Here is a 12,210-nt window from a genome sequence, read left to right as displayed (position 1 = left end):
ATAGCTACCAATAAAATTATGTTAATTGGGGCATCAGTAGAGTAAATATTCAAAAATATTTAAATAAAATTGTAATTTAAGATAAAGCTGTCCAACTCTGATTAAACCATTATTCTAACCTTCTTCAATGTAAATGTGCTTACATATCCTTCCAATAATAATAAAGGGAGTAAAATAATACATGCAATAAAAAGAATAATAGAGTAAAATAATGGAAATGTAATAACAGTAATAAGAGAGTAAAATAATAAATGTAATAATAATAATAAATAGAGTAAAATAATAAATGCAATAAAATAATACTAATAACGGGTGCCCCCGGTGGCGCAGTGGGTTAAAGCACTGAGCTGCTGAGCTTGTTGATCGAAAGGTCGCAGGTTCGATTCCGGGGAGCGGCGTGAGCTTCCGCTGTCAGCCCTAGCTTCTGCCAACCTAGCAGTTCGAAAACATGCAAATGTGAGTAGATCAATAGGTACCGCTCCGGCGGGAAGGTAACGGCGCTCCATGCAGTCATGATGGCCACATGACCTTGGAGGTGTCTGTGGACAACGCTGGCTCTTCGGCTTAGATATGGAGATGAGCACCACACCCCAGAGTCAGACATGACTGGACTTAATGTCAGGGGACTACCTTTACCTTTACCTTAATACTAATAACAGAGTAAAATAGTAAATAACAGTGACTCAAGTATAAGCTGAGGGGAGATTTTTCAGCCTAAAAAAGGGGCTGAAAAACTAGGCTTATACTCGAGTATATACAGATTGCTTCCACAGGGATCCCTAAGTTGTGCTAGAGAACCTAAGGGAACACTTCCAGATTTCCAGGTCTTCCAGGTCAATTCAGGAATCAACCTCTGGTGGAAGTTGGGTGTAGATTTGTCCTGGAAGACATGGAGATTCCTTCTGGTTGAAATTGACTATAGAGTAGCCTTGTGGACCTAAAGATGAGAAGTGTTCTCTCAAGTTTTTAAAAAAGCATTTTTATTTGTAGTTTTTTCCACTTTCTGCATCCCGTAAAACTTGCAAATGTGGAAGGCAGCTGTATTTCTTTGATCTTTTCATAAATTGTCAAAGCCACTACATCAGGTATGGGCAATTCCAGGCCAGGGGGCCAGATGTGGCCCTCTCTCTCATCCCCACCAATTGCGCTTGCGATACAGGTGGGAGCGTGAGCAGGGCCTCTCCAGATGATCGGAGAGATCGTGTGGCTGGATGGCTCTTTTCTTGCCCTGATGAAGGGAGTTGGGTTGGATGGCCTTAAGTATTTTCTGTTGGTCATGGGGATTCTGTGTGGGAAGTTTGCCCCGATTCTGTCGTTCGTGGGGTTCAGAATGCTCTTTGAATGTAGGTGAACTGTGAATCCCAGTGACTACAACTCCCAAATGTTAAGGTCTATTTTCCCCAAACACCATCTGTGTTCATATTTGGGCGTATTGAGTGCTTCTGCCAAGTTTGGTCCAGATCCATCATTGTTTGAGTCCACAGTGCTCTCTGGATGTGGATGAACTACAACTCCCAAATTCAAGATCAGTGCCCACCAAACCCTTCCAATATTTTCTGTCGGCCATGGGAGTTCTGTATGCCAAGTTTGGTTCAATTCCATCGTTGATGGAGTTCAAAATGCTCTTTGATTGTTGTTGAACTATAAGTCCCAGCAACTACAACTCCCAAATGACAAAATCATCAAATTTTGAGTGATGGTCACTCCTTGTGTTGTGAGACGTTTTGTTGCCAAATTTGGTGTGATTTCGTTCATTGGTTCTTTTGTTTTTAAGCTACTCATTATGCACAGAGCATTTATATATATTTACATAGATATATATGTATATATTTATAGCTAATCAATGTGGTTTCTTGGTCAATTGATATTACAGTTCAGTGGCAACACATAAACTGTGGTTCTAAATGATGTGTCTAGATTTTATAATAGAAAGTATGCCAGAATAGTGAGGTAAATTCACAGAACCACATAAAACAAGTACATTTTCTATCAGGGTAGCATTTGCTTTAAACTTGGCAACTAACCTTTCCCTTCTTTCGTCCCTTTGTGGAAACACATCACTCTCCAGGTTGGAAGAAGTGGGAACATCCCAGCTGGAACAACTGTCGATACAGACATTACACATCCTTATGAATTTGATTTTTACCTCTGTAGCCATGCAGGAATACAGGTAAGGAAAAAGCAAACATCCTAGTGAGACCAATGCTTGTAGATGGGAAATGAATAATCTGTGAATGAATACTCGATTGATTCCCCCCACCCCCACCCCATTAACCGAACTAATATAAAACAGCAAAGAGTGACTTGAATTTAGTATCACATTCTTATATGGTAACTAGCTGTCCCCTGCCATGCGTTGCTGTGGCCCAGTCTGGTGATCTGGAAAATAAAGTAACGAGAAAGTGTTGGTTTCTAATATATGTAATGTCTTTATGCTTGTGGGTAAACAGTATTTCTTGCTGTTTCTTTGTCAGTGTTAATGTGGAGAGTGTCTGTTTTGTCCACTCTGAAACATGCAACATATCATTGTCCTTCTTTAAGGGCACCTTTCAAATCTATGATACTATATCTGTGTGTGCGTGAAATCATATCTATCTATCTATCTTTCTATCTATCTCTATGGCTGGATGGCTCTTTGTCAGGAGTACTTTGATTATATTTTCTTGCCCTGATGAAGGGAGTTGGATTGGATGGCCTTAAGTATTTTCTGTTGGTCATGGGGGTTTGGTGTGGGAAGTTTCCCCAAATTCTGTCGTTCGTGGGGTTCAGAATGCTCTTTGATTGTAGGTGAACTGTGAATCCCAGTGACTACAACTCCCAAATGTCAGGGTCTATTTCCCCCAAACTCCATCTGTGTTCATATTTGGGCGTATTGAGTGCTTCTCAATACGCCCAAATATGTTTTGTTTGGTCCAGATCCATCATTGTTTCCACAGTGCTTTCTGGATGTAGGTGAACTACAACTCCCAAACTCAAGGTCAATGCCCACCAAACCCTTCCAACATTTTCTGTTGGTCATGGGAGTTCCAAGTTTGGTTCAATTCCATCGTTGATGGAGTTCAGAATGCTCTTTGATTGTAGTTGAACTATAAATCCCAGGAACTACAACTCCCAAATGACAAAATCATCATTTTTTGAGTGATGGTCACTCCTTGTGTTGTGAGACGTTTTGTTGCCAAATTTGGTGTGATTTCGTTCATTGGTTCTTTTGTTTTTAAGGTACTCATTATGCACTGAACATTTATTTATATATAGATGGCTTCTTTAGTTATGGATAAGCCTAGATGAAGTTTATTAATGCCCTTTGAATAATAAGCTTAAAGTTTATTAATGCTCTTATGTGCTTTTATTTGAAGACTTTATAGGAAGTGAGTCATAAGATAAGCTGTGATGCTTTCTTGGGGATGCGCAGTGGATGGCGTCCAAAGTTCCCTTTAAGGTTCTGATGTGCAACAGTGAATCAAAAGTGTATCATTCCTTTTCTCACCTCCACAAAAACCATATATGTTTAAAAGTACACTGTCAAGTTTCCTAACAAGCAGTAAATATGGGTGTACAGAAGTTATTGATACTGTATAAATGCTTAACTGAAAGAATATATTTGTTTTGGTAACAGTAGCTGAAAGCTAGAGTTAACTGATTGTATCCACAGGGCGTTGCCAAGGAAACCAGGCAGGCTAGCTCAGAGAGGAGAAGTGGGCGGAGCTTAGCAAGAAAGTGTTATCTGCGTTTTGAAATGAAGCAGTTCAGTTGGGGGTTTGGAGTCGGAGTGAGCAGTTGAGCGAGGAGGGTGGAGAAGCAGTGTGTGTGAATAGCCAGAGGTTTCTTCAGTCTAGGAAGGCTGAAGGGGGAAACCTAATTAGTTTCATTAGTCAGAGAGGGCTAAGGGAAGCTTGTTTAGATCACTAGTTAGGAAAGAACTAGAGATCTGGGGTTTGATCAAGAAGAGATCAAATCAGAAGGCTATTCACATTAAGAAACATTGTTAATAAAGTACCTCACCACAGTAAAAGTCAGTTACAAGTTTTATCATCGAGAAGTGAGAACTGTATTGCAAACCAAGTCGCATTTAAAGTTCTACAAGTTAATCAAAGTTATTCCAAGTTAACTACCAGCCTGCAACCATACGCTTTGTACAAAATAAACTTATTAACTTTTGTTTGAAGACCGTGTCATCTACATTTATCTGCGTCTGGGGAGCTAGTACTCATCGGCAATACCTCACGTTGGTGGCAGATACCTGAATTACATTTATAATTATCCACACCTGCATAACTGGTGGCAGAATTTAAGAGCAGACAGTACAATTAGTGACTGTGGGTGGGTTCTTTAAAGTTAAAAGCCCTACACCCTGTCTGTTGTTGTAATTGCAGCACCTTCGCAATTAGCACAATTGTACAACTGGTGCGTGCAGACTTTACAATTGGTGGCAGCCCTGTACAATTGGTGTATAACCTTTACAATTGGGCTAGTGTCACTGCAATGGGAAATTGTTGTCATTTTGAGATATCATAGAAAGTGTATTTGACTCTTTGAATCCATGTTCCCTTTTCCTTAGGGTACCAGCCGCCCCTCACATTACCATGTATTGTGGGATGATAATTGTTTTACAGCGGACGAACTTCAGCTGCTCACCTACCAGCTCTGCCACACTTACGTACGCTGCACACGCTCTGTGTCCATCCCTGCACCAGCTTATTACGCTCATCTGGTGGCATTCAGAGCAAGATATCACCTTGTTGACAAAGAACATGACAGGTGAGTGGAGTGATGGCAGTCATCTTCTTAATGTGTGGCAAGCACTTGATTTGAGCCCTGGGTTAGTTTCCAGAATGTTTAAGTATGACAACTATAACAAAAGACGCGAGACTGGAAACTTATTAATATTATGTCCGGGCAGGATGGATCTTCCCTGAGGTTTTCCTTTCCTTAAAAAAAAGGAAAAATCCCACCCCTGTGCCTCCAATATGATAGCGAGACGATGATGGATATGTGTTATGGTGAAGTGAACACTGCTTGTCTTTAAACTCTCTTTTGCATTAAAGCTGCCACCAACCTAAGGTGTTTTAGGATTTTCCAAAAATAAATTGAGGTGAACTTTCCCCACTCCTGCCAACACTGCTCTTATTCCTGGCTCCCAAACAACTGTTCGTTGAGAGGCTTTTCTGTAGCAACAGGGTGTTAAAATTGCTGGAACTATCACAAAAGCTTGACGATGGAATGATGTACAGTTTGTTGAAAGTTATTTATTGTTGATATTTGTTGAATTGAGACTCGTCGCCAACTGCGACTGTACCTCGTGAAGGCTGATCTGGCCGGGGTGGTCCATGCCTTGGTCACCTCCAGATTGGACTACTGCAATGCGCTCTACGTGGATCTGCCCTTGAAAATGGCTCGGAAGTTCGAACTGGTCCAACGAGCAGCAGCCAGGATGTTAACTGGGGCCCCTTACAGAGAGAGGTCAACCCTCCTGTTCAAGGAGCTCCATTGGCTGCCATTTATTTTCCGAGCCCAATTTAAGGTGCAGGTGCTTACCTACAAAGCCCTGAATGGTTTGGGACCATCCTACCTGCGTGACTGCATCTCCGTCTACGAACCCACGCGTTCACTTCGGTCATCTGGAGAGGCCCTGCTCGTGATCCCGCCTGCGTCACAAGCACGGTTGGTGGGGACACGAGACAGGGCCTTTCCTGTGGTGGCCCCCCGACTCTGGAACACCCTCCTCAAAGATCTTAGACAGGCCCCTACATTGGCAGTCTTCAGAAAGAACTTAAAGACCTGGCTGTTCCGATGTGCCTTCCCCGAATAGGAAACCTCCAGTACCAAGTCCCAGAAGCACTTTATTAGAACTAAGATTGCTGCACATCTCACACTGCACTTGTCCTATAAGCCTTATACACCACCTGTCACATCAGCACTTTTAATCCTGTACCCATTACTCTGGCCCGGCCCAGTTTTATTGTGTCTTAGTGTATTGTTTATTGCTTGTTGTTTATATTGCTCTAATTGTTTTTAATTTGCCTTAGGTTTTGTATTGTTATATTGTGTGTTGAGGCCTTGGCCTTTGTAAGCCGCATCGAGTCCTTCGGGAGATGCTAGCGGGTTACAAATAACGTTTAATAATAATAATAATAATAATAATAATAATAATAGAAAGAATAGGATTTATTTTTAAAACAGACAACTAACCACTCCTGAGAGGTACAAAAAGCGTGACTTGTTACAAAAGTACTTCAGCTTGATTGGTTGCTTGAACAGTCCTCTTCACTTTGTTCTAGACAGAGCTAACCAAACAGAACTGTTAGTAACAAAACCCTCGCTCTATTTCAGAGAATAGTGATGAGTCTGACTAGCCTATCTAGGTAGCCCCTGGGTTATTAACTAACTCTACCCTAGAGTTCTTCCTGTTAACCAACCCAACCTGGAGAGCCAATCTCTTGTGCTAACTCTCACAAGAGATCAGACTGCTGTCTGATCTTTTTCCTGTCAACTTGTGAGTTGTGAGTGCTGTGGCACTGCCTAACACAGACACTCTCTCGCCTAGCGCTCTCCCTGAAGGAAAAAAACCAGTTTTAAACTCCCCCTGAAGCTACATTTTTTCCATCCTCCGACTTGGTTCCTCCCAACTGCTCTGACCAATCCTAGGAGTCTCCCAACTCCTCCCCTCTACTAACCATCCTCACCCATGATGGCTGCCTCCCTGGCATTCCCTCCCAAAATGGAGGCCTGCCTTACTATTATCCAGGCTCCCTTTCCAGCCTACCAGGTAAGATTCACCACAACAACCTATTACCGTATAAAGACTCCCTCGACTGGATAATGGAGCTTGGAGGTCACTGCTTGCAATATATTAGATGTTTCTCTCTCCTCCCTTAACAATGTGTTTGTTTTCCAAAGGTTTCCTTACTCCGCTTCTTTTCCAAGGCTAGAATTGCCCATTTTTTTAAGACCGAGAGAGAAAGAGAGAGAATGTTTTGAAACGGAGGGGGAGAGAAGCCCTTGCGAGTTAGGAAGGGGGGGGGGAGATGTTTTTAAGCCCTCTAGATCTATAAATATGTTTCTATATATGCATGTTTCGCCTGAATTCTTTGCAAACCATAGATAGATAGATAGATAGATAGATAGATAGATAGAGGGAGGGAGATTTCCATGTACCTGTATATCTGTATCTATATGTATACATTATTTTTATATATGAATTTTCCCCTCATATGTTTGCAAGTCTCTGCAAATCCTATATAGATATCGATCAATATATATCTATATATCTGTGTGTATGTATATGTGTGTGTATATATATATATACTTTTATATATGAATTTTCCCCTCACATGTTTGCAAGTCTTTACAAATCCTATATAGATGCAATTATCTATATATAGAGATATGTCTAGATAGATATATATGAATATAGATATATAGGGCTCACAAATGTTGCAGGATGGAAATGCACATATAGAGAGAGAGGATTTGCAAACATTTGGGGGGAAATGCATATGTGAAATTAGTATATAATTAATTATAAATCTGTATCTACCTCTGCATTGTTTATATAGGCGTTGATTGTTTGCCTGTTACTATGTTGGAAGCTGGCCTGAGTCCCCATGGGGAGATAGGGCAGGATACAAATGAAGTTCTATTATTATTACTATTATTATTATTATTATTATTATTATTATTATTATTATTATGTTATTGTTGATGCCACATTGTTTTTGTTGACCCTAGTTTTCCACTTACAGATCTAGTTTACTGTTATTCTTTGAAATACGGTAAATATTCAAAAACATTTAACCTACCGATACTTCAATTAATGTAATTTTATTGGTATCTATTTTTATTTTGAAATTTATTTTGATATAATTATCTATAGAGACAGAGTGAGATGTCTAGATAGACATTTTGCTGAGTCGTTGCATCCTTTTAACCCTTTCAGTGCTTGACTCACATTTTTGTAATTAAAAATACCTAGTTAATTTTTAATATTTCTGACAAGCCACAGGATTTAAAGTGTGAAGTGCTAAGTGTAGTGGTATACATTTCTCCCTATTGAAATTCATTTTGTTAGCATTGACTTTTTTAGCTGCCGCATCACACTGTTGACTTTTGTTCAGCTATTAGAATTTATAATAAATATTATGGCTAGCTAATAGGATTTCTATATTTGCAACTTAGATACCTGAAAGCACAATGAGGGAGCATATCCCAGCCGTTCTGAATGGTAAGGATGTTGCTAATTCTCTCCTTTCTCTTTTTTCCCCACTTGCAGTGCTGAAGGAAGTCATGTTTCAGGACAGAGCAATGGGAGAGATCCTCAAGCCCTTGCTAAGGCTGTACAGATTCACCAAGACACCTTACGCACCATGTACTTTGCTTAATTAAGAAAAAAAATACGAGAACAGAGTCTATTCACAAAAAGGAAGAAATGCAGAATTAAAGCCACATACAGTGTATGTTTCCAGGGGGGCGGAGGTCAGTTAATGGGGTGGGTGGGATGCCTCTGCTGGGGCTGAACCTGATCTGCGGGGAGGGAGGGAGGGAGGCAGGGGGCCAGGCCTTATCCTTGCCTTGACGCAAGGAAGATTGTTTACGTCACCAAGGACACGGCACTATTATGCAATATGAAACCAGCCAACTGCTTTTGAAGCAGCCTTCTAAGGGAAGCGCTGCCATCATTGTTGTCCTCTTTTCCTTTGTGTGTGTGTTTTTTCCATTGTAGTCCAGAACCCTTTTTGATGCCTTTACCTCAAGTTGCTCAGCAGCACAACTCTTTCTGCAAAAAAAGAAGAAGAAAGAATAATTATTATGGTATTAAAATGAATAGGAACAATCAGAGAGATTGGTGGGGGGGGGGGGGGGCACGTTTGGTAGGGAGAATGTGCAAAGACGTTTTTATCTCTTTGTACCCCTGTGGGTCGCAGGTGGCTGTCCACACTTGACTGTGACCATATCGAGTGTGTATTTGAAGGGACAGCCCTGTCGACTGTCATAGGAGAAGGTGTGGTGTGTTTTGCAAGTCCACCAATCCTAATGTAGTTTAGCCAACTGCTGCCTTCCGTGTCTGTCTTCAAAACTCGGAGTCGCTCAGCTCAAGTTAGTTTCAGTAACAAAAACCAAACCGACTGTGTACATTTATGCCAGCGGTATCAACACAGCCTGGTGAATTTAATGATGCTGCTGCTTTCTCCTTCTTCAGAGGTTCCAGCTGATTTCCCATCCTCTGTGCCGTGCATATGTATGAGGGTTATCCGGAAAGTAAGGTTAGAAGATTTTTTTAAAATACAAAAAATGAATATATTTTATTAAAACTTACATGGATTGTAGCATAGGAATTACATTATTTTTTTCATATAATCACCATTCAGTTTAATACATTTTGTCATCCATGGGACAAGTTTTTGATGCCTGTGTCATAGAAGTTTCCCTCCACCTTTTTCAGCCAGTTCGTCATTTTGATTTTCACCTCATCATTATTGGAAAAGTGTTTTCCACCTAGGTGTTCCTTCAATTTAGTGAACAGATGATAGTCACTGGGTGCAAGATTGGGACTGAGAGGAGTGACTTCAAACATCCCAACCAAATGAAGTCAACAACTCTTGTGTTGCATGAGCAGTGTGCAGACTTGCATTGTCACGAAGGAGACAGACTCCCACTGTCAACATCCCACGACGTTTGTTTTGACTGGCTCTGCGAAGTTTCTTCATGGTCTCACAATATATTCTGTACTCATTCTGTCACATGCTGTCTTGACATTACGTCCTCTCCATAAATTGAAATTATTTTGCGATGAATCACAGCCTCTTTCATGCCCTTAGCATTTAGGTAGCATATTACAGCGCAAACTTCACATTTGGAGGGAAACGGAGTGAAGATGCTCATCTCTAACCTTCACCACAATGCCAGTCGATGAGCTACTGACACTGCTCGTTTGCTTCCTCTGTCTTCCCGCTACATGACAGCGATACCAACTTCCCCTGTGAAAATTCCCCGCCAGAGCTAGGTGCCTTGTAACCTTACTTTCCAAATAACTCTCGTACCTTTTGGGCACATCTGATTCTCCCCTGATTTGCAGGATGGCTTGTAATCACTCCTGTACAGGTGAAAAGAGTGGAGATCTTTTTTCTTTTTTTAAAAAAATGGATTAGTTGACTTGCTGCCTCTCACTTTAATGTGATTGCATATATCTATATCTATATATACATGTACTTTGAGGTTTAGCTTCCTCTTTTTATATTTATTAGAGTATAATAATAATATTAATGCTTTAATTTAAATCAGTGTATGGGCAACATCCGTTTTTATGTTGAGAGACAACTGTTTTGTTTTAAAAGAACTGACAACTTCTTTTACTATTTTTAGTGCAATAAGCTGTTGCAAAGGAGGAAACAAAATGGTCCGTTTTTGCTATGCGCAAGCGGCACTGTTTCACACCACTATCGGTGGGAGAATGCATTTGAAAAGACATTGTTAGCCTTAATTTTGAAAGGAAAGTCTTCTGGAACGGGGGGGGGGGGGGAGGGGTCTTTTAAAATAATAATAATAATAATAATAATAATAATAACAACAAACCCCGTCATGCTGCTAGCGGTCTGCAAGCTTTAATACACAGGAGTTTTTGCTGTGCTGCACCGTGGGGTTTAAGGGCATTTTATTTTTCAGCTTCGAGGACATCCAGGTCTTTTTAGCTCTGTCCAAATAAAACTGGGCAAAAGTCCGAAAGGCACGAAGTGTTTAAAAAAGCAATGTTTTGCTCGTATAGACTTTCCTTTTGAAACTGAGTGCTTCATTTCGTTTTGCAAATAATGTCATACGTAGCTGGGATACATTGAAAGGAGATCACCAAAATGTGAACCAGATAAATGGGCCTTGTTTGATTTCATTCCACTTTTGAAGCTTTTGCGAGACGATGGAAAGTGAGCCTGTTTGACTCCGCAGCTGGGATTTGAGGACGTTTTGCACTTTTTAAAACATGAACTGCATTTTGACTGCTTTATTTGCACTGGGTTTGTAGTATGTACGCAGCTAGATATACTGCAGATGGTTCATATGGGCATTGTTAGGTACCCAGCCCTACGGAAACCAACCAGCCATTTTCCACATGCAAACCATTTAACTGGTTGAAGTATCTCACTTAGCTCTGTGCTCTCTTCAAAACAACCCACTATTTGTCAGTTGACTGTATTTTGAGCTGAAAAATCTGAGCCCAGTGTGCTCCCAACAGACATGAACCTTTCTGATTGTTTCCCCCTCCTATTAGTCCCCATATGTACCAGAAAATGAAGTACTGTGTTTTGTATGCTTCCTGGTGCAGAAATATGCTGCTGCTTCATGGTGTCTCAAAGTGTGTGGCTGCACATGGTTCAGCAAAGTTTACTCCCAGTTTGAGTGAAATGGTACAATATGCCTTTAAATTTGGGGATGGGGGTGGAGAATGAAAATGCACTTGGATATAATTGTCATAGGGAATCTGCTTGCATTTATGGGGTTGGAACAGAGACGTTAGGTGAGAAAGAATGAAAAGAAACTGCTAGCATCAAAATATCCCTTGGTGAATTGAACCACAAGTAGTTGTTGTCTTCATGTCTCCAGCCTCTAGAAGTTTGGGAATATACGAGGGGAATTAATTAAAGTTTTCCCATGATCCACTTCCTGTAGACTGAGAGCAACAGTTATTAGTCCTTCTTTACATAGGTGCCACCTAGGGACACACACTTCTCCATCTTTTTAAGCAACTGTAAACACTTCCCTTGTAGAAGTTGACAGTTTGCTCCAAAAGCCACGTTGTGACTTCGGAAATCAGAGTCTCATCATCTGAACAATGCTTCCCTTTCAAAAATAACTTCCTTGTTGGAAAGAGGTGGAAGTTTCATGGTGCGAGGTCGGGTGGATAAGAGGGATGTGGTAGAATTTCAAAGTCACAGGAGCATTCGTCTTCCATTTGGGCAACATGTTTTTTGTGAACTGGTACATTGTCTTGCAGAAGGTGGACATCTTTGGTGAGCATGCCACAATTTCTCTTGGTTTTGATGGCCTCCCGCAATTTCCGCAGCAGTGAAGCATAGTATGCCCCATTGATTATGGTCCCCTTTGCTAAGAAATCCATCAATCCTACTCCGTGCTGGTCCCAAAATACTGTGAGCATGACCTTACCTGCCAAGAGTTGGGCACGTGCCTTCTTTGGAGGCAATGAGTCATGATGCTTCCATTGTA

At 40.9% G+C, this 12,210-nt stretch overlaps 1 protein-coding gene across 1 annotated transcript in view; it reads left to right on the top strand.

Moving 5' to 3' along the window:
* LOC132780767 (protein argonaute-3) overlaps positions 1–8,480 on the top strand; it is a 95,834-nt gene extending 87,354 nt beyond the window's left edge. Inside the window, exons 17-19 of the mRNA XM_060784534.2 lie at positions 2,069–2,170; positions 4,559–4,758; positions 8,270–8,480. Of these exons, the coding sequence (XP_060640517.1) occupies positions 2,069–2,170; positions 4,559–4,758; positions 8,270–8,378 (411 nt within the window). The 3' untranslated portion in view covers positions 8,379–8,480. The remainder of the gene's footprint in view (positions 1–2,068; positions 2,171–4,558; positions 4,759–8,269) is intronic.
* Positions 8,481–12,210: the final 3,730 nt, after the last annotated feature.

This window comes from Anolis sagrei, chromosome X (assembly GCF_037176765.1).
Source record: "Anolis sagrei isolate rAnoSag1 chromosome X, rAnoSag1.mat, whole genome shotgun sequence".
NCBI classification, from domain to species: Eukaryota; Metazoa; Chordata; class Lepidosauria; order Squamata; family Dactyloidae; genus Anolis; species Anolis sagrei.
Note: the sequence above shows the minus strand (reverse complement) of the source record. Positions and strands in the feature narration are given on the sequence as shown.